Source organism: Ruditapes philippinarum, unplaced genomic scaffold (genome assembly GCF_026571515.1).
Source record: "Ruditapes philippinarum isolate M1 unplaced genomic scaffold, ASM2657151v2 ctg1115_1_1_1_1, whole genome shotgun sequence".
Classification (NCBI taxonomy): Eukaryota; Metazoa; Mollusca; class Bivalvia; order Venerida; family Veneridae; genus Ruditapes; species Ruditapes philippinarum.
Genome location: NW_026861434.1, coordinates 297,362 through 323,964, shown reverse-complemented (window position 1 = coordinate 323,964; position 26,603 = coordinate 297,362). Strand labels below are relative to the sequence as shown.

Here is a 26,603-nt window from a genome sequence, read left to right as displayed (position 1 = left end):
CTTCTTCTCTTACAAGTGTACTTTATTTTTATTTCCACTATCTTATCATGTTTGTTTACACAAAATTACCTACCTTAATATTGATTTAATCATTCATGGTTAATAGCCATAATGATCATAAATCTTTCTATGTTTAAACTATAATTTTTAAGTGTTAGTCAAATGTTTAGAATAAATTTTTCAAAACATAAATTGTCAATATCATAATATCATAAAAAGCTGTATCTAGTGAAATATTAATAGTAATCTGTACAGATTTAATATAATCTGAACATATATTTCTTATCTAAACAAAGGTATACTAACAAATATTGCTTATTTTATAATTAAAACAAATATTGCATATTTTATAATTAAAACAAATATCGCATATTATATTATATTAATTCATATCATATAATCTAAACAAACACTAGCAATCAAACCAGTATATGAAAAGAAACCATTAATTAATGAAGAGGAACACTCACTTCATCAACGATAAGGGAAACTCACTTTATTTACGATAAGGGAAACTCACTTCATTAATGAAAAGGGAAACTCACTTCATTAACGATAAGGGAAACTCACTTCATTAATGAAAAGGGAAACTCACTTCATTAACGATAAGGGAAACTCACTTCATTAACGATAAGGGAAACTCACTTCATCAACGATAAGGGAAACTCACTTCATTAAAGATAAGGGAAACTCACTTTATTAACGATAAAATTAATGAAAAGGGAAACTCACTTTATTAACGATAAGGGAAACTCACTTCATTAATGAAAAGGGAAATTCACTACATTAACGATAAGGGAAACTCACTTCATTAACGAAAAGGGAAACTCACTTCATTTACGAAAAAGGAAACTCACTTCATTAACGAAAAGGAAAACTCACTTTATTAACGAAAAGGGAAACTCACTTAAATGGTGTTCTTTACTGACAAATCTAAGTCATGTGGTCTTATTTGGTAAAGGTTGTACTTACAGAATGTTCTATACACGGCCCTGTTTATACCGTTGCTTGTCCGTAAAAGACCACTTGTATTCAAGGGGCAAGATGATTCTTCAACAAAACCGTTATCAAAGTTCCCATGTCCACAAGAACATGTCCCATTACTGTCTGAAAATTTAGACATCAACTGCGATATAAAATCACCGTTCACAACAAAAATAGGCAATATAACCACTGTGAACTCGCTACCTATTTTTCTTTTGGAACATGACCCACAGTTAGTATGTAAAAGTATTATGTAGTATAAGGTATAATAAAGATATATAATTGTACTTCCGGTCGATATGTAATCGCTTTTTAATTTCTATATTCTCTGTTTTGTCATACTCTGTTATATTTTATTAGATAAAGGTAAAACTTTGAAAGTGTTTATGTAACAAGGCATCAGGTTTTGCAGTTAAACTTGTAGAGTTAAATTGAAAGCATAAAGACTTACTAGCACTAGCAAATGGGAAGAGATTGTCACGGCACAATTTTTTACACGCCCCAATGTCCATATCATAGCCGTAATCAGAAAAAGTAGAGACAGGATCTGCCGCACACCCTATAAACGTCGCTGTATCTAAATGTATATTAGTTGTGTTAGTTACTTATTTTGTTCAATTGTCTTTTAGTGGTCACAATTATACATTTTTTGAAACACGTGCGCAATGGCACATCTTTTTGCCGATCGTTTCTCCTCTTAGCAAATATATACTGTGATTTTCATATCTAAAATGAAGGTGCCTCCGTCTAACCGTCACTGTCGGAGTTATTTGTAATTACTGGTTAGTTATCCAGGAAAGCTGGTTAGGTAGACCCACCGCCGAAATATGACGAACATGTGTTAAAATCGACGCTAAAACTAAACAAAAAAAACCCAAACAATTTGTTCTTAGCTTAATTTTGAATATACGAACTGTATTTCCATTTCCTTACTGTCGGTTCGAAGACCAGCTTTCTTATCTATTATATTACAAAATTTAAACAATCTAGAGAAAAAACTTCTAGTAGCATGCCTATATAATACATGTTAGGTTCTAATATATCAAATATTGAATTCACAATAACATATTTGTATTGCTAAAAGGACAAAAACCAAAGAACAATATTTACGATTAAAGTCCGAGTACAGTTGTCCAAGAAGAGATATTTGTAGAGATATGGAGTTGTGCCAACTCTCTGGAAACAATCGTATCTCATTGGTTACCATTGGCGATAAGAAATAGTGGAAACATAGCACGTTCCTCTCGCTACAACCACTTGGTATCTGATAACACAAATTCGGATTGATAAAACATACTTTATAATGGATTAAACAAGTAAAAACTTTACGTTTGATCTCTTACTCTAAGATTTTCCCCACAAATGACGGTTTACCATATTTGTGTGCGTGTTACTAAAATCGAGCTCGGTCTTCCTTTACTTTGAAAAAGGCAAGTAATGAGACGTGTCGCGTGCATAGCAACATTCTGTACTGCTTTGTCAAGTCACAAACGGGTGTACTCGGCAGAAATAGTTGTTCGCAAGCAACCTAAAAATGATTTCTCGCGCGCAAAACTAGCCCCTATGAAGGTCAGGGTCATACCTAAAGGACAATAGTATCTGTAAAGGAAATCATTTTCTCATACTTCGAAGGAGGTCAATGTCAATGATGTCTTTCACATAACTTTTTTTTCTCCCCATTGCTTTCGTAGAACGTATATGATTTAGTTGTAAGACATTACCATGTTAATAATACATGTAATCTAAAAAAATACAAACGTGAAAAAATTTATCTTTGTCAACACAATAAACACTGAGTGCCGTGCATTTCTTAAATACATCTACACACTCACTACAATACATTTACATTATACACTGCCGTATAATTATTTAATACATTTGCACATCGATGCGGTGGTTTATCGTCATCTATAATTCTGCATTATAACTGGTGTGACAGATGTTAAAGTTTGTCACCTAAAGTTTTATCTTTTTTTTGTCTTATGTTAAAACTCACCTCAGCACTGCCATTATACAAATATTTTTCAAGGACTCCGGTCAGTAAATCACGATAATAAATTGTGTAAGACTTTACATATGACTGCTCAGCATGTGTGTGAAGACCTATAAACGTAAAAAGTTATAGCTAGCATTAACAACATCAGCAACAACACAATTTTGAAGAGTATTACCAATTGAACTAATAGTATTTGTTAAGAATTTAAAATGTTGGTCGGCTACATCTTTAATCCCCATGTGGCGTTAATTTTGTCAGACCAGTTAGGAAAATGATACTTTGCGCATGTGCACACTTTTGACGGCAAAGGCAGTCTTTTCAGATAAAGCCGTGTCAAGGTGATCTTTACGTGATAATCAGTTATATATATTTTTAAGATCAGTAGACTGAGCTTTTTTAAAGGGTTTGGTTAGTTAGTTATATAATTCATGGTCTTTTATTGTAATCTTTGTTTCGTCCAAATGTTTCCCTACCTGATATTTCAATTCCAGTTATGAGATGTTCGTCTGCTAAGATTATTTTGATGTACTCGGTATTTTCGTCTTTACTTGGTTTCCATGCTTTCGTAAAGGGGAATGTCAAACTAGAAAAGAAATATACATGTACATAACATACACCTGAAAATGAGTCAGGCAGCCGACCGAACACAATGCTCATATTTATAGAGAAGTGCCAGAAATTAATATGCTGATTTCATTTGCAAATTGTCCATTTTCCTATTCTCTATTCCAAAGCTTTTATTATATTTTTAAGCTATTTAAGCGCGTTTGTGGTACATTTTTACGGTGAAATATCTATTAACAGACAAAAATCATCTAGATAGCCAAATATGCATATGTTACTTAAGTAGATAATTCAAAAGCATAACTCGTCCAACTTAGCATCAGACCATTCAATTTATATGGAAGCACAACAAATGACATACTTGATATCTTTAACATCGTGGCCGTCTAGTGTTGAAGATGCCGACAATGATTTCAAGTTGTTCAAAATATTGCCTAATGGTGCAGCTGGAAAAACAAGAGTTTTAAATCAAACAATTTACTGTTTAAAAAGTAGAAAAAGTAGCTAATTTTGTCAATGGTGAAGTGGCTGTGTCAGCATGACAGCAAAAAAGTGTCAGCATGACAGCAAAACAAAAACAAACAAAAAAAACCCAAATAAAGTCATCACTTTAGGTCCAACCGCCACAAGGGCCGGAAAGCCAAAATGACAGCGAACTTTAAGATACTAATAATCTTGACTAAGCTTGGCACTCTACGTATACATGTTGGTTTCTCGAGAATTAAATTTGGATGGTTTGAAAAATGAACCAAAATCAGTCTTATAAAATAAGCTGTTCTATCAGATGTTGATATTGACTATTATCCTTTCATAAAGAGTTTACATTGCCTTATGTAATATTTCAACAATGTATATCTATTACAAGCATGGAAACACTTACGGTTAAGGTAACAATAACTATCAAAAAATGGCTCCACCTCATCAATTCTCTTCGTATACTGCCCATGTTTCCATATTCCAAGTTTAAACAAATCCAGACAGGAACCAGTGATGCCAGAAATGTTTGCTAAAGGAATACAGTATTTCTTATATTATTTCTTACTTCCATATTATAACTTTAATGTGTATAAGAATAAAAATGCTTTAAAAGATATTGTATGAATTTTCTAAATGCTTTTATGAAAACATATGGTAGTATATTGCCTTTAAAGACAATGGCGCATGCGCGAAATCATAGCAAAACTGATAAAACTCTACCTAAAATAGCAGAATAATATTCCGTTCCGAAACATTTGAATCAAATTAATGCGTGTTAAATAACATTTTGTCATTTTGTTACAACTATTTCGAGAATCGACGATAAAATTTTGAAACAATATAATTTTGCTGTTCATAGAATTTATAAAAATATTTCATAAGAGACATTATTAATATTACATATATCTTTCTTTCTTTACAATACTCATAAAGGATTTTAATTTGACAAAAAGAAATGGATACAGGGCCATGTAACCTATCAAAATGTACATAAATGATATAATTTTTTTGCCTTCGCTTGTTTGCTTTGAAAGTAACTATGGTTCATCATGCAAAATAAAATTCTTGAATATACTTTACAATACGTTAATTTAGTTTTGACAGAGTTATCTAATTTACTATGCATTTCGTTTTGTGAAACTAATTACTCTAGTAATATGACATAAGGAAGGTAAATAATCACTTACTGATATTCAAGACGGAATAGTACACAGTATTATCCGATTTCACTCCGCCACACATCTGTGATGTACCACCTTCACAAATTATGTTACACATACCAGGTGCAGTTGTTAAAGCCGGTTCGTTATGAAAACACATACAGTCATGTGAAAATACTGCCGCATAGTTGAAATGTTGACCACTGCACCAATATATGCACTGTGTAAGAGAATTTCCTGACAGATTTTTATATTGCGCATCTGGGACGTCACTGGTCCGGTAGCAGCCAAGAAAATCTAAATAATGTAAAACATTCAGATATATTCTATAAGTCCCTCTTGCTTTAATGAACAGACTAATTTCCTTCAGTACAAGAAATATAAAATGTCTTTATTCTTTTACCGGATAGATAATTGATTGATGTTAAACATAAATAGTTTTTAAATACACAATTTGATACATGTGTAGTTGTATACAAATTATACAAATAAATGTTTATCTAGCAAGGTTATTGGCAATGTACCTTTGTCCTTTTGACATATGAATTGTTGTTTATTGTGAACATTTGCTCTCAGTGTCAATGTGTCAGTATTCAGTACAGAATGCGTCTGCGGGAGATTGTTGCTGCTGATCAAATGATCAACGTCGACAAGTCTTCCATTTGATGATATATAAGAAATATTATAGAGAATGGGCATGATGCCACTCCACCAGATATTGTCCACAAATAATCCGGACATGTTGGTAAACGACCTCACAAATTCCACTGAACTGCTGCTGGACGGAATCAACACGTACGCATTTATATCTGCGCAATGTTTTACAGCATTTTCAAAAGTTGTTTTGGTTTTGATGAACATGTAACACATATTGTTGTGTCCTAACCAATTTGCTGGACATTCAGTGTTATCTGTAAAAAATATCAGTATCATTTTAAATGACAATTATTGTTCGTAAGTGTATATGTTGATGACAGAGCAAAGCACAGATGCAATATATAAATCGTCAATAATATTGCCATAATTGTACTATTATCAGTCGTTCTAATTCAAGTATTGGTGATTTTTTTTTTCATTTTAATATATATTTTATTTACACATGAAAAGAAAAGTTTTTGAAAAACATTATACATTTATATTACTCTAATGACTTACCGGTAAAACCACAACGTGCTTCTGTAAATGAAACTGACGACTCGTTAGATTGTATTCTGTAAGTGCTATTATAGAAAATACCACTCTTGTACAGATGATGGCAACTTTCACCATATGGTAAATCTCCAATTCCTAAAACAAGTAAACAACACTTTTTAGAAATGTTACCTTTAAAAAACCATTAATAATAATAATAATATAAAAGAAATGTTAAATCACAGCTTCTTTTCTTTGATCGGTAAAATTTACTGGGACTAATTTACCATAATATCATATACCATTTTCATAAAAATTGCACTAAAGTGATAATTCGTAGCAGACTTTTTAATTATTTTTTATCTTGATTGTCCAAATCTTAACAGAGATGGTAAAATGTTAGTTTTCATCATACCAGAATGGTAAGCCCACATCGTTGATCCGTTTCCACATAACTGATTTTTAGGAATCGAACAGTGAAAGTTACACCCTGCTCCAGATGTTGACGTCAAGGTAGTTAACTCTGCCTCTGTTGCGCATGCGCAAAAATCTAACCCAATCAGGGTTATGTTCTTCCCAATTGCAATACACAACTGACGACATAATGACAACTCTACGGAATCATAGTTTTCAAGAATCGGCACCAGATTTGATGGCTTTATATAACAGCCAATCATATCTAAAATCAGATTCATAATAACAATGATAATACAGGAATGATTATGACGGTGATGATGATTTAATGGATATAGTTTGTTCTTTAAAATATCATTTTCTTAAAACCGTTCAAAAACAATTAAAACAATACACGATTAAAATATAAATACAAATTAAGCATGATCTTTGCCAAGTATCATCAAAAGACTCTTAACGTTACATTGTTCTGTAAATTTAAAAAATTAACATACACTTGTTTTCTTTACAAAGGACGCCCCAGTCAGTTGTATGCTTGTGAGAGTGGTCAATGTAAAACGAGACGTGACCATTAGCATCGTAAAGGTCCGTGTTAACTAAATGGTTATTAACAATAAGACTGTAGTCAGTGAGAAAACCATCGTCACTCATGTACACATCCAAACTATAACCTCCGTGAGTTATTCCTGTGAAAACACGCACATTGCCGCCTTCAAAATTGAGTCCTGAAATAAGTTTATATGACAAAAATAAGTAGATATCCAGTAAACTAAATAGAACTAAATAGAAAAGGATAGAAAAATAAGTTGTCACGAATCATTCTGCGTTATGGAACAGATTATGAGCTACAAATAAGACAATACATGTACAACAAAGACAAGTACAAAATGTAATTATTTACAAGTATATTGTCATTGATGGATTTTATTAATTTCTAAATTCTCTTTCTGCATAACACTATGATAACTGCCAACAGTGTTATAATTGTGTTTTCTTGTAAAGAGGTGAACAACATGACCATTTAACGGCTTCATAACAAGATAAACACGGTTGAATTATTATTTCTGATCACAAGGTCACTTGTTAAGTAAAGAATTAAACATTGAATAATGAAGGAATATACCAGACACTCATCTAAACTAACGTTACCTCGATATAAGCAACCAAGATAGCTTCATTATATACAATAAGTCATAGATCTAAATGTTTAAGAGCAAAGAACAAGAGATGGAAGAATTCGTTAGAGACAAGAATGGCATACTTCTGATATACTCCACAATTGTATTGTATTCATCTACAGTTGTCAGTGACGTCTGCACAGCATCATTATCCCGGCATGTTTCGTGATGCGACGTCTGTCTTTTCAGGAAGAATTTATAACAGTTCCCATTAAAACCAATCCATCCATCACCACTGCAGATAGTTCCATCTACAAGAAATGCATGTTTTGTTAACATAGCTTGCAACACTTAGACAGAAACTTTTAAATGATTAAAAAAAAGAATATGTTATAAAACTTGTATGAACTTTTGGACAAGTTGAAAAATGTTTCCAAATAGTGTTTGCTATGCGCGCGCGCACGTGTGTGTGTGTGCGTGCGTGTGTGTATGTGTGTGTGCATGCTCGCGCGTGTGTGTATGATTTGTTAATATATGTTTTTGATAAATAATCTTTATCATGTATTCACACATCCCCTGCTTGAACTTGTAAATATACGTGTGTGCGTGTAGTTAATTTTCATGGATTTTGATTATGTTAATAAATCAGACATCAATATAGAGTATGGTCAGACTATATGGAAGTGTAGGCTAATCTAGTTTCATGCTGTTACCAAAGAAAAGAGTATCATTACCGTAAAATTTAAATGAAGGCATTAGATTACCTGTAAAATTACAAAATTGTTCTGTTCCGGATACTAAATACCTTCCTGATATGAATATTCCCGCATTAAACAAGTCTATGCAGCTGTTAGCAAACGATGGAAACTCGTCTGGAAAAAAACAAGCAAACAAGAAATATTTATTATCTATACGTTTCTTTGCCTGTTGAAATCATAACAAACAAATGAAAATATCTGCCATTACTGACAACGTGTGACATCGTTAGCTGGAAATTAAGGAAACCTTTGCATATATGATAATTCATTTTATAAGATTTAACCCTTGTCCTGTTTTAAACAAAAGTTGTCCAGCCTTTGCCACTAGTATCCTTGCAGTCTTGACTAATCTCTATCCTGTTGGATGACTCATTTTTATTTTCAAATTGATATCTCAAAAGTTGGAAAGTTCCCAAAATAGAAACTACACAAGTCTATTTTAGAAATTGAAAAGGCATCAAACACTCACCCACGTCATACACGGACATTACGTCCACCCCACCACATACTTGGTTGTTTTGGCCGCTGCACACGCTTGTGCATTGACCTTTATTTTCAGAGGTGACGCTTGATTCACACGAGCAACTCGTGCTATTCAGAAATGCATATTTTCGAGCGTTTACTCTGCACATCTCTACACATTGTTGTATAGTCATACTAGAATAGTCGGTAATAATAATATCCCAGGCCATACCAGTTGTATCATAACATCCCTTGTAATCTATAAAATATTAAAATAAGATATTAGAAAGATAAATGTGAACATAATTTATATTTGTTATACAATTAAATCGTCAGGTTTTATTTAATTTCATTTTACGCGAGAATCGCAATATTGAATGATTTAATAAGTGCCTCTCGTGTGTTTAAGAATTTGAGTTGTCACAATAATTTTTACTTCACCCGGGAGGAGTAATCAGAAAAAGACTTCGCAGCTTAGCTTTATATGTATTTCCTGCTATGAGTTTTCCTTACATACATTCCATATTATCTTATTAATTATCAATTGCGTCTCCTTACTCTATGACCAGCCTGACCTATAAAAAAGATTTTTATATCTTAATTGTCTATCCTCCCAGTCATTTGACTTCCTATTTGTGAAGATTTTTCAAACCCAACAACAATACCACATTCTAGCAAAAATAACGTAATACATTTGTACAGTTCCAGACATTGAATGATATACATCATCAAGCGTTCTTTTTGAAAAATAAATGTTCGTTTGGAATAGAACTGTCAGATATCTTCATAATTTTGACTTGAACATGTTAATTAAAATAAGGATTCGAATAATACTAAATATTTCTATTGTGATGAAGGGCAAATGTAAGAACTTAAACCATATTTTTTAATCGTGTCTTGATCTGAAAGGCAAACTTGTATAATTTATCTTTCAAATGAGACATGGCGCTTACATTGGCAGCAACAATATTGACTGACATTTTTTTTAAATGTCTTTTGTTGTTGTTGCTGTTTTAATAACTTACCATTCCCTTTCTCACAAATGAACCGTGTGTTATCATTAACGGCACTTTTAGCGTACCACAGTGTAAAGTTAGACGACAAGACTGTCACAACAGGTCCTTCAACACCGAGCGCTTCATCATTCCAGTAATCAGACTTGAAAGTTTTTCCATTAGACCATCTGAACACACCGCCATTAAGAGACAATGCAAGAAGTCCCACTCGCCACGAACTTACTGTGCTATATAAACCTTTAATAATCATAAATATATGAATTGTCATAGACAAACATCAATCACACCTTAACTTCAGATCTACTTATCTCTTGCTGAATGAGGGGCGTTATTTTAAGCTGATTTTAATCAGATTGAGACAAACACATGCATGGAAGTTAAACATGAAATACAGCCGAATAATTGATAAAAGTGGAAACAATGCAAACTTGAGAAGATAATTGCTTTATGAAGAATTTCATCTTCTAGACAGGACTTCACTAAACGAGCTATGAAGTTTTACAGGATTTAGTACATGTACGAAACTATACTATTATTTTTATCATGATCATCTCATTATTATTAATATTTAAAATAATCCGTTCTAGGAACAATATCTTCTTCAATAAAGTTCTCCCAAAACGATTTCTGTTTTTTTTTTATTTGTATTAACGATTCGAAAATTACAAGACACATGCTCAATCAAACATGAACCCTAAAATTGAATCAGAAATCTATAAGTAAACTATGGAAACTTGCCTATATTATTCGCAGCATTTATAACTTCTTGAATTTCTGTACTCGTTTCTATAGTAACCATATAGGCATCTTCTACTGCACACATTTCTATTGCCTCTTTGATATTCTTTTCGTACAAAATGTACTTGTAACATGAACCATTTAGGAATATCCAAGAGAATGGACATGCTTTAAAAGAAATTTGATTAACGCATTTAATATTTGTGATCTAGAATGTGCTATTTTTATGTATTTAAAACGTTATACATTGTATTTTAATTTTTTATTAGTATGATCTTACTTTATCAGAATTTTTTATAATTATTTTTAGATACAAGTGTATTTAATAAAATGTCTCAACAACTCATAAAAAAGCTACCGTATTAACGGTATTCATAAAAAAATCATTAATTTATTATTTCTTTTATCTATTTAAGAGATATTTTACCTGTAGCCCCGCAATGTTGTATCTGTGTTTCGTTGGTTGACTGGAGGAGAAAGGTGTTATTATCAAATCCGAACAGTTGAAGTTCCTCACACGACATTGAAGCGAGTTTTTTGCTGACTGTAATAGAGAAATAACAAAATTTAACGCCCGCATTAAGTGCACAGCAAGCCTTTTAGTCTTCGAATAACACTTTTGCACATGTGAAAACGCAACATCGTAAACAATTAATTCATGTGTGCGAGGTAAGGAAAGAAGGTTAGAAAAAAATGAAAAAGGCAAACGATTTATTTTCAATTTTCAAGCATAACCTTATCATTGACTTTCGAAACAATCTATTTCCAGTAAATTCAAGTGGCGGAACTTTACCTTATATGATAAATTAAATTCACTCAAGTTAGCTTTTAAGTACATATATTTCGAAAATCTAAACTTGATTTACAAAAATGAAAAGATACAACGCTCCAAAAAGGAGCTTGCAATATAAAAAGAGCATGATAATTACCATTGAATACAGAGAATTTGTTTGCGTCTCCACCACAGTACTGAAATCTGTTACCGGGACATTCCGATAAACACTCATTCTTCGGAGCGATATTAAATGTTGGTAATATATCCACACAGTTGCAAGTGAATTTTTGTACAATAGCAAATTCTAACTGCTGGCCTTTACAGAGTTGTATACAGTATGTCAAAGACATTGAGTCATCAACTAGACTGTAACCTGGTGTTATAGATGCGATGTCGGCGCAATGTGGTCCTCCTGAATTGACAATGTTAATATTATCAATTATTGCAATTTTGTCTCTGCACAAACATAGTATTGTTCAACTGAATTAAAACTACAAAAAATGTAATATGACCGATTTTACTGATGATTATATATTTATTTATCGAACATAATAATGTAAGAATAATGATATAAATGATTAAAAGAGGTTATGCACCAAATTCCAAAGTTTGTCAAATCCATGTCTATATGACACTAAGTTACGTAAGAATGCTGAATGGACAGAAAATATAAAATTCTTAAACATCGAAGTTATCAAATAATGACGAAGCTTCATAGACCTACCACTTGGTTTCTTACACATCACGTTATGATGGTCGACGTCATCCATCTCCGTCCATTGATATCCTTTATCTTTATCATCTCCTGCTAAATACTTGTCTATGTCACTCGGTTCATATTTGAAATTAGAGAACGTTCCTAAGCTCCCGTCCACCCACATATATAGTGATGTGTTATGAACATCTACAAATCCTAACCACCATGCAGGGTCCGACTCATCTGCCCACAAATCACTGAAAGCTATACAATACAATTCTCATTAGTTTAGTATTTCGCTAGTTCCTACTGTTGTGTGCAAGAACGTCTTGTCAGTGATCTACATTATTATTTATATCACTATTTAATACATATTTATGTTTGGACCAAAAACGTCGTTCTATAATTATACAGAATCCACATACATGTATCAACAATATTTACCTGAAATACTGGCTCTAATAACGAGTAGAACACGAACAGTATGCATGCAATTGAATGTAGAATGCAATGCGGCATATTAAAAATAAAACAATGATGCTAATAAAAGATTCACCTTTCAAGGATTCTGTTTACTATAATTCGAAAAGAATAAGATACTTACTATCTCTTGTCTCTTTGAGAAAGTCAAACTCCGCGGAAGATGTGATTGAAACCAAATCAGCGTCAAGAGAAACACAATAAGCTCGGGCACCGTCAAAATTCATACTAATATTGTTGTTAAAATGATAACAGTAACCATCAAAACCAATCCATTCATCATCACAAACTGTTCCATCTAGATTGCAAAAAATGTAAATATGAGTCGAGAATGCATCAAACAGAAATTGTATGATAATCTTATCCCCTGACGCTAACGTAACACTACACGAACTTCAAGTTATATAACAATTTGTTGTTTTGAACGTTATCACTCCATTTTGTCTGTTTTAATATGTTTTAAGTGGCTTGTTCAAAGTCCTCTGTTTCACAAAATAGGTTGCGGCCAGTTATGTGAAAGATTTTTAAGCAAGTAATAGAAATGTTGCCCATGAATGTTATAGGAAAAGCCAACAATATATCTCAAAATAAATCTTATTAAAACACAAACGTTATAAATTATATGATATCTTTTAATCTATTATTCCTTAATCATTTGTACATTCACTCAAATCTATATAGAATTGTTGTTATATAAAGGAAAACAAATATCATTTTTACCTTTGAATATGCAAGTTTCTATTTGGTCCGTTTCTTCCAGGTAGTATTGCCCATTCATCCGTATTCCTTCAGTGTACATTTCTTGACACGTTTTCAGGTATGGTGCTTTTCTCGCTGAATATGTTCATTAAGAATAATATATCTTTTCTTAAAATACAAGACATATTTCCTCCAGTCCACTAACTTAATGATATAAATGATAACTAGATTTCCACGATACATTCCTCTCTCTCTCTTTATTTAAACTTGAATAAATGAATATTGGAGCAAAATATTATAACAAAGGAACATAGTATGCCCTTCAAATTTATTATTATGAATACCTGGAACTAAGCATCATTTAACAAATTTACAGTATGAGGTCAGCATGTCCAAGTTATGATGGTTGCTGACTTGGCTCATGTAAAGACGGAAACCCTAAAGAACGTCCAAAACGGCAAAATATTGAATATGTTGCAGGCTTGGTTTGATTAAGCCTGTTCATGGAAGGTACTGCAAATTGTAAGCTATCGTTCACGCCCCCTAATACTTGCTTAAGCAGAAGTCAGCATTCAAACAAGAAAATGTTGAAATATGGAATAGAGAAACATCTGAAGATTCCGGTATATTCATACAGCGGTGATCATGGGACCTTCTATATGACATGTTCGTGCCATTTCATTCTTTATATAAAGCTAGTACAGAAAGGAATGTCACTAAAGAAGAAGAACTCAATGAGCCGTAATATCATGTTTTCTTTCCAAGCCTTTATTAAAATACAAGAAACGAACGCAAAGACAATAAACCATGAATACCATTAACATTGCCATTTTTCATTCTATTGATGCTATTTTTGTAGAGATACAGAGCTCAATTGGGCACTTTCTTGTATACTTGCCTTTAAACATAATACAAAACACAAAGTACAAGAAATCACGTCTCACCTAGATCATATATCTGGGTAGTGCTGTAGAAGGTTCTATTTAGACATTTATTGTTGTCAGTTTCAAGACCTGATATGTTTGTTGTATTAAGGCAGAAACATTCGCTGTCCCCCTGGATTACAGCATGGGAGAAACCTTTCCCTCGACAACGTTCTCTGCAAGTCAGCTCTACGTCTTCTGTGACAATTTCTGGTCCATTTGCAAGATTTACTGAACTGTAACATCCATCTGTTAGAGAAAATGGAATATATCTTGTAAAACACCATCAATAAAATGTCATATTGTACTGATGCAGGTTTGCTTTGCTTTGGTCTGCACAGAGACGGCTTTATTGTGACATGATATATCTATTATTATAGGAGTATCTATTAAAATGTCCATTATATAAAATGTGATGTTCTACTACTATTATTACTTGCTTTACCTTTAGTATATACCTTTACCGTTTGTTATTAATTTTATCATTATTATTGTTGTTATTATTTTGTTTTGAAGTTTTATTTATTATATTATATATTATAATGTTATTATTGTGATAAATAAATATTGTTTTGGAAAACGTTATAAAATATTTTGTATTTTATCTTTCTTTGACACTTTCTTTTGTATGCTACTTTCTTGTATACTACCTTCTTGAAGTAAATATTCTATTATTTTAGTACTACCTCAATCGATTTCCATAAGTCATTGACAATATGAAAAAAAAAACTTTCTTACCCAGTGTAGCATACACGGCTATCTCCCCAGAAGAACCTCCACAGAAAGCCTCTTGTGATGGCACTGTGACGTCATATCCGGGACATATATTATCACACTCTACAGTTTGTGATGAATTGCTCTCGATAAGCTCGTTTCCACATGAGCAAGTCGAGTTATAAACAGCAGCAAACCTATCAACATAGCGTTTTTATACAAACCCCAACAAACTTTATACATAGAGGCTGACTATCTTATATTCTGCGACTTACCATTTTATTGATTAATTTAGGTTTTCTTTTTAAAGTCAAATACATCAAATGCACGATAGAGGACTATCTTTGACAAAGAATATATTTTATATTCATTTCATAAATTATTTCTAAAAGCACAAAACAAATAATAGCTATTTTGCATTTTACATAACTATTTTTTTATCGAGATCAAAGTCGCTCGTTCAATATCAACAAAATTTATCTAAGTATTTAATTCAAGCATCTTGTTCACTTTGCCATTAGAAATATATTTCACAAGTTGTTTATTATTATTGAAAAGTTGATTTACTACGGACTTTAACTTTGAACAACAGTTTATATAAAGCATCTCTAAAATTAACCTTTTATTATCGCTCTTACAGTAGTCTACACAGAACATTACGCCACTATTTATAGCTTCCGTCTCCGACAACACAACCATACCTCTATTCTGATAACAGCCAAGGTACTTCCGTAATTCTTAAAGAAACATTGATAAACAAATCAGCTACTTGATCATGACTATCGAAAATCTATTCTTAAAGCAAATAAAGAACTCGTGAAATTAACAGACACTTAGAATAAACATTTCAATTAAGTGGCATTGCAACACTATATTTTGTTAAATCGGATATTTGTAAGCGTCGAGTGCAATACCAATTTATTTACACTGATATTCAACTAATGAGTTTTACCGAAATGACCTTATAAAACTCTTTAATAGTCCATGACATTGTTTAAAGAAAAACTTGTTAAAGAATAATGTCACGTTATATATTACAGTAAAGTAGCATAAGAAAATGTTGTGGATTTGCCGAGAACTTGTACCATTTACACACGGACACTCGTTATAACCTTAACCTAGCTTAACATCAATGTCGTATTTGTATTCGAATTTCGAGACCGGCAAAATAATGCATACTTTTCGACGAAACATGATATCGTTATTGTTTGTGATGGAGTGTTCATTGGTATCAATGCACTAGTCACGTGAATCTAAAGCAGATCTTAAAAAAAGTCGTTTGCACTAAGGCCGAATAATCAAATTCATGTACGCTACATCTATACCAATCCTTTTTTTCTTCGGAGCGAAATGACAGGCTGCACATTTAAGATTGCATTTACATCTATATTCCGCTTTCAATACTCCAAACAACTTATCCTGAAAATAACCCACCGTTGGTTTTATGTTTCTTCAGACAGGGATAGGCTCACAAAAGCGTTTGGGACGACGATGAAGGACAATAAGGTGCGTGAATCCTCAACGGTAGAGACAGTCTGAATGTGGTCAACTCGGTATTGCCGTAACAGCGTTGTTTTATTTTTAAGCGTTATTGATAATAGTCTCAAGACACTCAACTTCCAGGTTTACATTGGACCCTGCAGTGCAATGCTATCTCTGTCTGTATTCGTCTTTTCTTTGTCTATTGCACAGGTTTTTTTTTAACACTTTATGCTTAGGGGAATACAGCTGGTGACTTATCGAAGTAACATAGACATTTTGTATCCCGCATGCACGTAGTTATCGAAATTTTGATTTACAAAGAAATCTGATAGACTAGAATGTGTGTTAACTACAAACATCAGGCGCGTGCTTTCTAGTTCCTCGGCTGACTAATGTTATTTCATACACGTCCTTACTCGTTCCTGGGCAAACTTGTGTAGTTTCATGCCCAGCTAACTGGTAATCCGACTGACTGACGAAAGTTTATACGCGTGCTTACTCCTTATTCGACTGTCTGGCGTTAGTTTATGCGCGTGTTTACTCTTAATTCTGCTTCCTGACGTAGGTTCATGCGCGTGCTTACTCGTTATTCGACTGACTGACGTAGGTTAACGCGCGTGCTTACTCGTTATTCGACTGACTGACGTAGGTTTACGCACGTGCTTACTCGTTATTCGACTGACTGACGTAGGTCAGCGCGCGTGCTTACTCGTTATTCCGCTTACTGACAGAGGTTCAGACAGGGTTAACGGCAAACCCTATGATGCTGTCATTTCTTTTGTTTGCACATAAATTGTTTTATCAATACATAGTGCCGAGTTATATTGTTATGTTTACAAACGTTTGTTTTATCAATCATATATTTGTAAATACTTAATTAACTTAAATCAATGTTTCAAATGATTGATAGTCTTAAATATAACAAGAGCTGTCGGTAGGACAGCAACGCTCGACTATTCTTAGTGCTTGATAGTAAAAAAGCCTATATTTAAAGGTAAAATTTTCTCAGTTAAGAAAAAGGCAAATTTTTTCTTTAAATCCATATTACAGTTATAGGCATTGCAGAGAGTCCTATTATGCTCTCAAAGAAGAGTATAAATTTCAACATGTTTCAAAGCCTTATGTCAATGAACTTTGAAAATATTTGAATATTTTAAAATGCTTGATAGAGTTACCTCCTCCTGTTTTCAGGTTGGGGTCATGATGGTCAACGAGTACATGCAAAGTTTTAAGGCCATATGTCAATGGACTATGAAAATATTTGAGGTATTTCAAAAACTGTAACGTAAATTCTAAGCCGAAAAAGGGGCATAATTCTGTCAAAATGCTTGATAGAGTTACCTCCTCCTGTTTACAGGTTGGGATCATGATGGTGAACAAGTGTGCAAAGTTTCAAAGCCATATGTCAATGGACTTTGAAAATATTTGAGGTATAACAAAAACTTTAATGTAAATTCTGAGTCGAAAATGGGCATAATTCTGTCAAAATGCTTGATAGAGTTACCTCCTCCTGTCTACAGATTGGGGTCATGATGGTGAACAAGTGTGCAAAGTTTCAAAGCCATATGTCAATGGACTTTGAAAATATTTGAGGTATTACAAAAACTTAAACATAAGTGGTTACGTTGACGCTCAGGTGACTACAATAGCTCTACTTTTTCTTATCGAATAGTCGAGCTAAAAATATCATTCCTCTAAAATTAATAAAATGCACTACGTTTATCGTGGTTTAGTAAATATTTTTATTCTCTTTATTGTACAAATTATAGCAAAATGCCGATTATTTATTTACTAAATCAATAATGCGAAACACTCTTTCGCACATTTATGTAAATATTCTTAAATTGAAAGATTCAATTAGATTTCTCTTTACCTTAATCAAGTTAAGCACATTATAGATGAAATAAGTGGCACGGTATAAAGAACAGATTGAACAATATCCCCCATTTACAAGCAAATATTGAAAATAGATAAAATCTTCAGACAGCGCCTGTTTGCAAAGATCATTTAATAAAATATCTGAAAGAAGTAGTGACATTTGTTTGCACATCAGTTAGTCAATACCTGATAAATTTAAAATGCACGTTGCAGCCATTTAGTTAAAACAATAATGAACACGCAGAGATAATTCATTACTAACACAACATGATGTGAAGAGGGGAGTGTTTGTTGTTTTAAAAATATCACAAACGATTTATTCTACAGGTCTGATTGATTTCAGTATTTGAACACTTCAGCTGAATGAAAAAGAAAAACGAAAAGCGTCATCAACGACGCTAGTTTGTTTGATAAATTACAAATAAAGTACTAGTATTATGCATTAACCAATTACTTCTACCCTTGTAGTTGAAACTCTGTTCACAATTATTCTCAAGATATATAAAATGATTACTCGTTTTCAAGATATATAAAATGATTACTCGTTTGAGCTGACAATTTTTGTCAATCTGTTTATTTGGTAAAGAATATAAAAAGTAACTTACTTGAACAACGAAAGTTTTCAAGATTTGGTTTGAGAGGCGTACTCCATTGTGCGGTACTATTACAATAGGCTGTAAAATGGAACCGGGTGTCTGAGAATCCATGACCTGATACACATTGGTACACAGTTGTAGAGTTGAATGTTGTACTGTTATATACCTTCACCGAGTTGTCAAGAGAAGGGGGAGTTTCACACGATATCACTGTAATATTTATAAATAGTTTAAGTCAAACAATTTAGCTGACATTCCAGAAATGCCATAGAAGATTTTTCTGAGTCAGGGATTTTTCAAAGGCTGTAGACGTGTTATGTTTTGGCTAAGCTTAAGTGGCATCGACAATGCAGGAGTCGTGTGGAGGAATACGTCAGGTGACACGCGAACCATCATTTACGAAACATTACTATTTCAGACTCGAGTACAACCACGTACCTTCTACAAGCTAGCTGGATAGCTCCCTTGCATAATAAAGTATAAAGTATCGGTGCAAGTGATTCGAAGCAAGAGTAAAAAAAAATCAATAAAAAACAATACTTAAACCAACCCCCCCCCCCCCAAAAAAAAAAAAAATCAGAAAACAAAGAAACTTTTTAAACTGCGATAATACGCTCTCTTAACACCATTGGGTATGTGGTTTTCAGAAATGAAACATTAAATGATACATACATTCACAGGTTCCAATGTCTGTCCAGCTTCCATTTTCTGAACTAACATTTTCATCGCAGTAGATTATTTTCTGTGTGGTGACTACATCATTGTTGACACTGAATGCATACCCTTCTACACATTCTAATGTCACATTATTGCCATATAAATATTCATTACTGACGCCATCAACAACTGTCATGGTGGAGCCAATAACGGCGTCGATGTCTGTACAAGCTTTTTCTGAAATATTGTGAAATACTGCATTAACATCAGTCATAATCTAAAATGTTATTTAACCGGAGTTCTTTTAATGTGCTCTATAGGTAGCATGTGTACGAGCTGTTTCTTACATTAAGAAACTTAAGTATACGTATAACGTAAATTTAAAGACGAATTAATAAGACAAAACGCTATAAGTGATAATACATATTATATAAATTTCCACGAATATTCTTTCTACGTCTTTTATACTTAAATAAAACGTATGCGAGACATCATTGGACCTCTATCCGGCGGGCCCTTTCTAAATAATCACCGGGATATTTTAGATCATAGTGAACATCTTCTAAATATTCTAAAATCCAATCAATGGTGGCAGATCTCACGTGACGCTTTTGCGCCTGTGAAGTACCACCAACCGAAATGAAATAATTTAAAGTCTTTGGCGGACCTGCCACGGTAAGGGTCATGTAATTCTTATGACAATGATATATTCACCTGCCACAGAAGCCAACATTAATTATTGTATAGAATATTTTTTAATTTGATAACATATAAAACAATTGATGACAGTTGATATAGTTACAAGTCACAATGATTTGATTATTACATGTATATGTTTTGTTCCTTTTATAGCAATTTTATACCGATTTCTGGAGATCTGTAAATCTGTTTGAAACCAGTGTTAGACTTATAAACTATATTATTAGAAAGAAATATTTGTAAATATGTCATAGCGTTTGTATAAATAATTGAACGGGTAAAAAACTAAAAGTGAATTAACATATATTCAATGTTTTTGTTGTATTTTTCTCTTTTTTACTTATTCTTGCTTAAATGTCCAATACTTGGAAGCACTGCTATTATAACCATTTCCCATAGTTTCGCTAATTGTTTCAATTACTCTAAAATCTATAAGAGGTATCTCGAGGACTAGTTTATTTAATGCATTCTAGAATATCAATACATAACTATCTAGGAATAATTCTCTTATGTGACAAAAACAATTAAATGATATAAATTGATTTTCTTTACAACATTGATGTACAATGTCCAGAAACATCCCAGTATGGTAGTTAAGTTTGCTCGGGCGGTAAATATCCTTGTTCGTCTAGGGAATAATAAAAAGTGTTCTTTTGTAATATGTCCATCGTACTTTAATGTTGAATACTCACATGATTTTATTGCTTTATTTGACAATTGAGAACATAATTACTATGGTCATCATATAAATAATAAAATGTACTGATCGATAGAGTATTTAAACGTCCAAATAAAAACAAAAACAAAAAACCCTGTTTCTTTGGTATGAACCATATTTTTTCTTTATAACATTTTCCTCATTAAGAACATCTAATAAATAATCATTACTAGATAATAATGTATTGATAATTTATTTAAAGTTAAGGTATTTTAACTACCAAAGTAAATGATTTTGTCTTTAAATAATGACTGTGATACTCACTTTGACATACACCAAGTGTATCATTCCAGATTGCTACACTACCCCCGGCCACACATGTGATATTCTTCTGCAGTGTTGCTGTGTCCAATACATAACCTGTTGCACATGAGATGGTCACAGGGTTGTCTCCTACCCAGCCAACAGTCTCCGACAGTTTCATGTTCGATACCGCTACCAGATCAGGGCATTTGTTTTCTTATAAATGATATAACAAAAGCAAAATCTATAAATTGTATATTTCATTGGCTAGATAGATTTCACTATATTAAAGGTATACCAAAGAAGCATCATAAAAGCAAGATTAAAATGAAGAGTAAACGAAGACTAATCACATTTTCAATATGAGTATTTTCAATTACAAATAAATAATTTTACAAATGTAGCTTACAAAGCAATGATTTTGTTTATTTTTATCTATTTCTTTTTTCTTTTTTTTTCATGGTTTTTTATTCTTGTATTTAGTACAAATAAATACAAGATTATGAAACATATGAAACGCGTCACGACAAAACCAACATAGTGCGTTTGCGACCAGCATGGATCCAGACCAGCCTGCGCTTCCGCGCAGTCTGATCAGGATCCATGCTGTTCGCTTACAGATCCTATAACAAGTAAAGAAACTGATAGACTATGTTGTTTTGTCGTGGCGCGGCTCATATTAGTTGCCTGTATTAATTCTGGTGTCTGTGCCATCAATTTTAACAGAATCTTCTGTAATAAACGCAATTATGGATAAAACATTAGATGCCAAATATAGATGTTTCTTTTACTGGAATTGAATAATACGTTACAACATCCCTACCAAAACACAATTATGGAAAGACAATGTGACTGTATAATAAAAAAAACAAAGGCCATTTAAAAAAGGGCATTCTTGACTTACCTTCAGCATTCGCCAAAATGCCAACTAAAAATAAAAAGCAAAATTCAAATCTAAAACAATAATATACATAATATACATTAAATTAAATTATATGAATTGTAAATATATACACGTTAATTTACATATTATACCGGTCATGCCTGCCATACGTTTTTGAATATAAATGACAATTGACAAATTTCAACGAATACTTGCTTTTCAATTTCATATTCATTTTTGGTTGTAAAAAAGTGTAATTTAAACAATCATACAACTGCAATGTATTCAAAGGTAAAACAAGACAATTAAAATGAATGTTCTTTTTTACACTTGCATCAAGTCACTTTACAGTATCCTTCGTTAATCATAATCAAATGTTGATGTTTCCTGGTGTCATATAAACAAGCTTAATTTATTGAGTAAGAAATTTTCATCAGGACCCCATACCTTATTTTCATATTGATCAATTTAAGACGTATGCTTATTTGCTTCAATTTATCACAGTGTTTGGAAAGCATGCTAATTTCTATTGTACATTTTCCATGTACTATATGAATGGACGAATACAAACGCAGGTGGCATTAAAGTTTCATGAATAATTCATTTTTCTTTTGTAAAATGATTAGATAAATACTATAGATTTTATCAGTGTGACATAAAATCATATCGCTTAAAAATGTGACGTGTAGTGAAAACTACAAATATGTAAATCTATCAAAAATACTGGAACCATAAAAGATATAGTACTGTATATGTTTCATGTTATATGTTTCCTATATAGAGCTTTATTATTCATTATTCTAACAAACAAAATATTGATATAAGAAGTTGCCATTTCACAGGGCTATAAAAAGGGTTAAACAGAGAGCTAAATCGGGAAAATCGCCGTTATCAAATGCCATTACACATTCACTTTGCATAATACAATGTAATAATAATAATAATAATAATAATAATAATAATAATAATAATAATAATAATAATGATGATGATGATGATGATGATGATGATGATGCTGATTCCATTTACTTACATTTACATGATAGGACAGTTTATACAGACAAAAAAATTTTTCACTAACGCTAACAATTAGCAAATGGAATGACGGAAATTGGTATCGAGTAAAAGGTTCATGGTAAAAGAAATTCAGCCGACCCAGTCTGCCTTTCCTTGGCGATCTTTATTCTCATATTTTACTTAGTATAAGGAATATGTTGAACCTTCGAAATATATGCACGTGCATTTATTATTTTGACGTGATGTCATTTCCGTTATACAAACTTAATGTAAAGACGCGCTAAATGATTGAGTTAAACTATGAGCGAGTCAGTGAAAGAAAAGAACATTTTTTTATTCCAAACAGCTTCACTACTAAATTTCTTGAACTCGTTGGTAGACTCGTTTTTTTTAACAATATCATGTGAGGTCCAATATAAATTATTTTTCAAAATATGATATAAAAATACTTTATTATCTTGTTAATAAAAATAACAATCCAGTCACAGAAAAGAGAAATAATAATTTACATGCAAAAAGAAGAGAAATAAAAGTTTACTAAAGTTAAGAAAAAATGCGTAGTGAAGATCAATAAATAGAAATTTATTTGAAATTATTATGTAATGCAAACCAGCATAGTGAAGCAATTAGTTTACTTGAAATGATGATACAGAAAAATACACATCTTCTTGCATAGGGAACATATAAAAATAGTTATCCTGCACTGAGATGAGAAATAATAACAAACCTACATAAAGTAGAGGAATTATAGTTTACTATATATAAAAAATAAGAAAAATCGCAATTTTTAAAAAGAAAAGATAATACACAATAGTTTATACACAATAGTTTATACACAATAGTTTATACACAATAGTTTCCAAAGAAAGTCCTAACCATCAAAACGAAAAAATAATACTCTACTCAAGATAATAAATAAATGAGTCGAAATGTTCACGAATAAAAAAAAATTCATAGTTTAGCCAAGATTTAATTACAAAAAAGTCCTTATTTTCATTTATGAAAATAAAAATTAAAGAAGTTCTCATTTTCAAACAAAAAAAAAAGAAAGAAAAGAAATTGCAATTTACCAGCAGATAGTATAATGATTTACTTGCAACATAAAGTGAAACACTAACTTCTCTTTATATCAAAGTGAAACAATAATTAAAATGAAAAAAAAATGATTTATTTAGATTATTTTCCCTACATGTAGATGTGAAATAATATTTTACCTAAGTAAGAAATAATAAGTTACCTGCATACAGAAGTACAATAGTCCTTACAATTTCTTTCTGCATCATTTTTATTTCGTCAGTCATCTCATCCGACATTTACCGTGGTTTATCAGTGTCTACATTTTGTTTCGTCCGTTATAAATTACGAAATCAGTTCTATGTAAGGAAAGTTTCAATGAAACAAAAAACTCGACAATTTTTTTCACACTTTAAAGTCTCTGTAAAAAGAAAAATCGGGAATCTGTCACCTGCCAGGCGACGGTTAAAGTTGATTTACCTCAACGCACTTCAGTCTAATAAATATGGATTTTACAGTAAAAGAGCGGCAGAAAAATTCTACATCTCAATAATACAGATTTGTAACTATCAAATTTGTTTCCGCTATAACTCCTAGTTAAATAAAATTTGACCGGAAAATGGTATTTTGTTACGACAGCGAGTGCAGTGTGTGTCTTTGATTTCCTCAGGTAATCCACAATGACGTGAACCGTTTGTGTAAGAATTAGTATGCGATTAACATCGTTTGTTTATATCACTGCGACAGATGCGGTGCCACCGGGGGTTACGTACAAGACTATATTGTTAACCACTTGCCATCAAATCATTTTTCCAATAAAGATTTTCTGACGACACAAATAAATATGTTTGTTGCGCCTAATCATTAAATTATTGGAACCAGATGATGGAAATATTTGTAGTTTCATTAACAAAGAAAATATTTATATAAGTTATTCAAACAATATTACGCATAATAAATACTAAGATTAAAATTCATTGGAAAAAGTATGCTATTGGTATCATTTTTCTATAAATCTTGGCCGGTCACATAATTCTGTTTCAAACAAAGTGATGCAAAGTGTTTAGTAACTTAACACAAAGTCCATGCAGAAGGAGGTAAACCAATCGAAAATGCTGAAGGGAAATAAGAAAACAATCTGGCCTTTGTTAAGTATTCAGCAAGTGTTGTCATTTACTGGTGCCCAATGAATGTTCTAAATATACTATTGACTAACCATGTTGAGAAAAGATAAACATTACACACTAAATATTATCACAAGCTTTAAATAAATTATACGGGCGACGAACAAGGTGCTTTACAGTTTTACTACAATACCAGCACTGTTACAGATATCATAAAATACTTTCAGAAATTATTGGATAGATCTAAAATGATTTTGTATTCCATCTCAATTATATAAAAATAAGTGCCATGTGAAATTCCTTGTATTTCAATTTAGTCGGTTATCTCTGAACGTAATATACCCAATGTTTTTTTCTTGACAAACATACCATTTTAAATTAAGGACTTATGTATATTGTTCTTTTTTTGCTTTTCTCTTTTTGTCTCTCAGAGCCAATACTCAAACGTTTTAGAGTGAGAAAAAAAACAACTGATCAAAGTGTGTGATGTATTGTTTTTATAATAAGAGGATATTGTAATAGTTGGATGAAAGAATTTTCTTAAAACAACAAATTATAACAAATGGATTTTCAATAAATTTCTTTTAATGTCAATAATCGATAGCGAAGCAATGTGGCTTCACAGTTCACAGAACAGATAGTTATGGAGGAAAGTTTTCTGTGTAAAAGAAGTGTCCAAGGAAGTCTGAAATTTACATAACAGTTCTTATAAAACTGTTGATATGGATTGTCGCAACATATTCATTCATTCATCATTGAAATTTTTTTAATCGCCTTTCGTCCATTTATCCGCGCTATCTTCTGTCCGTTGTGTCGTGCGCAAGACCAAGGTCTCTATGTCACACTGACAATTTAATAAAATTGCAATGATGTCCGTGTCCGGTAAACAATGCTCTTATTTTAGGTGGTTTTTTAAAGCACCTATATATATGTATACAAGTTTTAATTTGTTGTACATAATGACAACGCGTGGCGCCTTCAGCTAAAATGCAATTGTCATATTTGTACGCCATTGTTAAGATAAGAATTCTTTTTTTTATAAAAGTACACTAATGATAATATCCGGACATTATGTCATTACTATATAAGGATTCTAAAATAACTATGCGTGTTGGACATGATGACGATGTGTCGTGAGCAAGAATCGGGTATCCAGCTTAACGTTCAGCTTACGCCACACTTGAAA

General features: G+C 32.1%; 1 protein-coding gene across 1 annotated transcript in view; it reads right to left on the bottom strand.

Annotated features, from left to right (window-relative positions):
- The window catches only part of LOC132715608 (uncharacterized), a 34,481-nt gene extending 9,428 nt beyond the window's left edge, over positions 1-25,053 (bottom strand). Inside the window, exons 1-30 of the mRNA XM_060698641.1 lie at positions 24,517-25,053; positions 22,284-22,307; positions 21,401-21,595; positions 19,735-19,956; positions 19,072-19,272; positions 15,726-15,843; positions 15,131-15,303; positions 14,414-14,641; positions 13,491-13,604; positions 12,895-13,068; positions 12,318-12,554; positions 11,748-12,005; positions 11,246-11,362; positions 10,819-10,986; positions 10,090-10,317; positions 9,072-9,323; positions 8,609-8,716; positions 7,988-8,155; positions 7,221-7,451; positions 6,728-6,991; positions 6,337-6,468; positions 5,706-6,092; positions 5,209-5,478; positions 4,425-4,550; positions 3,906-3,990; positions 3,454-3,563; positions 2,981-3,087; positions 2,095-2,248; positions 1,436-1,561; positions 973-1,107 (exon numbers count right to left, since the gene is read on the bottom strand). Of these exons, the coding sequence (XP_060554624.1) occupies positions 973-1,107; positions 1,436-1,561; positions 2,095-2,248; positions 2,981-3,087; positions 3,454-3,563; positions 3,906-3,990; positions 4,425-4,550; positions 5,209-5,478; positions 5,706-6,092; positions 6,337-6,468; positions 6,728-6,991; positions 7,221-7,451; positions 7,988-8,155; positions 8,609-8,716; positions 9,072-9,323; positions 10,090-10,317; positions 10,819-10,986; positions 11,246-11,362; positions 11,748-12,005; positions 12,318-12,554; positions 12,895-13,068; positions 13,491-13,604; positions 14,414-14,641; positions 15,131-15,303; positions 15,726-15,843; positions 19,072-19,272; positions 19,735-19,956; positions 21,401-21,595; positions 22,284-22,307; positions 24,517-24,592 (5,188 nt within the window). The 5' untranslated portion in view covers positions 24,593-25,053. The remainder of the gene's footprint in view (positions 1-972; positions 1,108-1,435; positions 1,562-2,094; positions 2,249-2,980; positions 3,088-3,453; positions 3,564-3,905; positions 3,991-4,424; positions 4,551-5,208; positions 5,479-5,705; positions 6,093-6,336; positions 6,469-6,727; positions 6,992-7,220; positions 7,452-7,987; positions 8,156-8,608; positions 8,717-9,071; positions 9,324-10,089; positions 10,318-10,818; positions 10,987-11,245; positions 11,363-11,747; positions 12,006-12,317; positions 12,555-12,894; positions 13,069-13,490; positions 13,605-14,413; positions 14,642-15,130; positions 15,304-15,725; positions 15,844-19,071; positions 19,273-19,734; positions 19,957-21,400; positions 21,596-22,283; positions 22,308-24,516) is intronic.
- Positions 25,054-26,603: the final 1,550 nt, after the last annotated feature.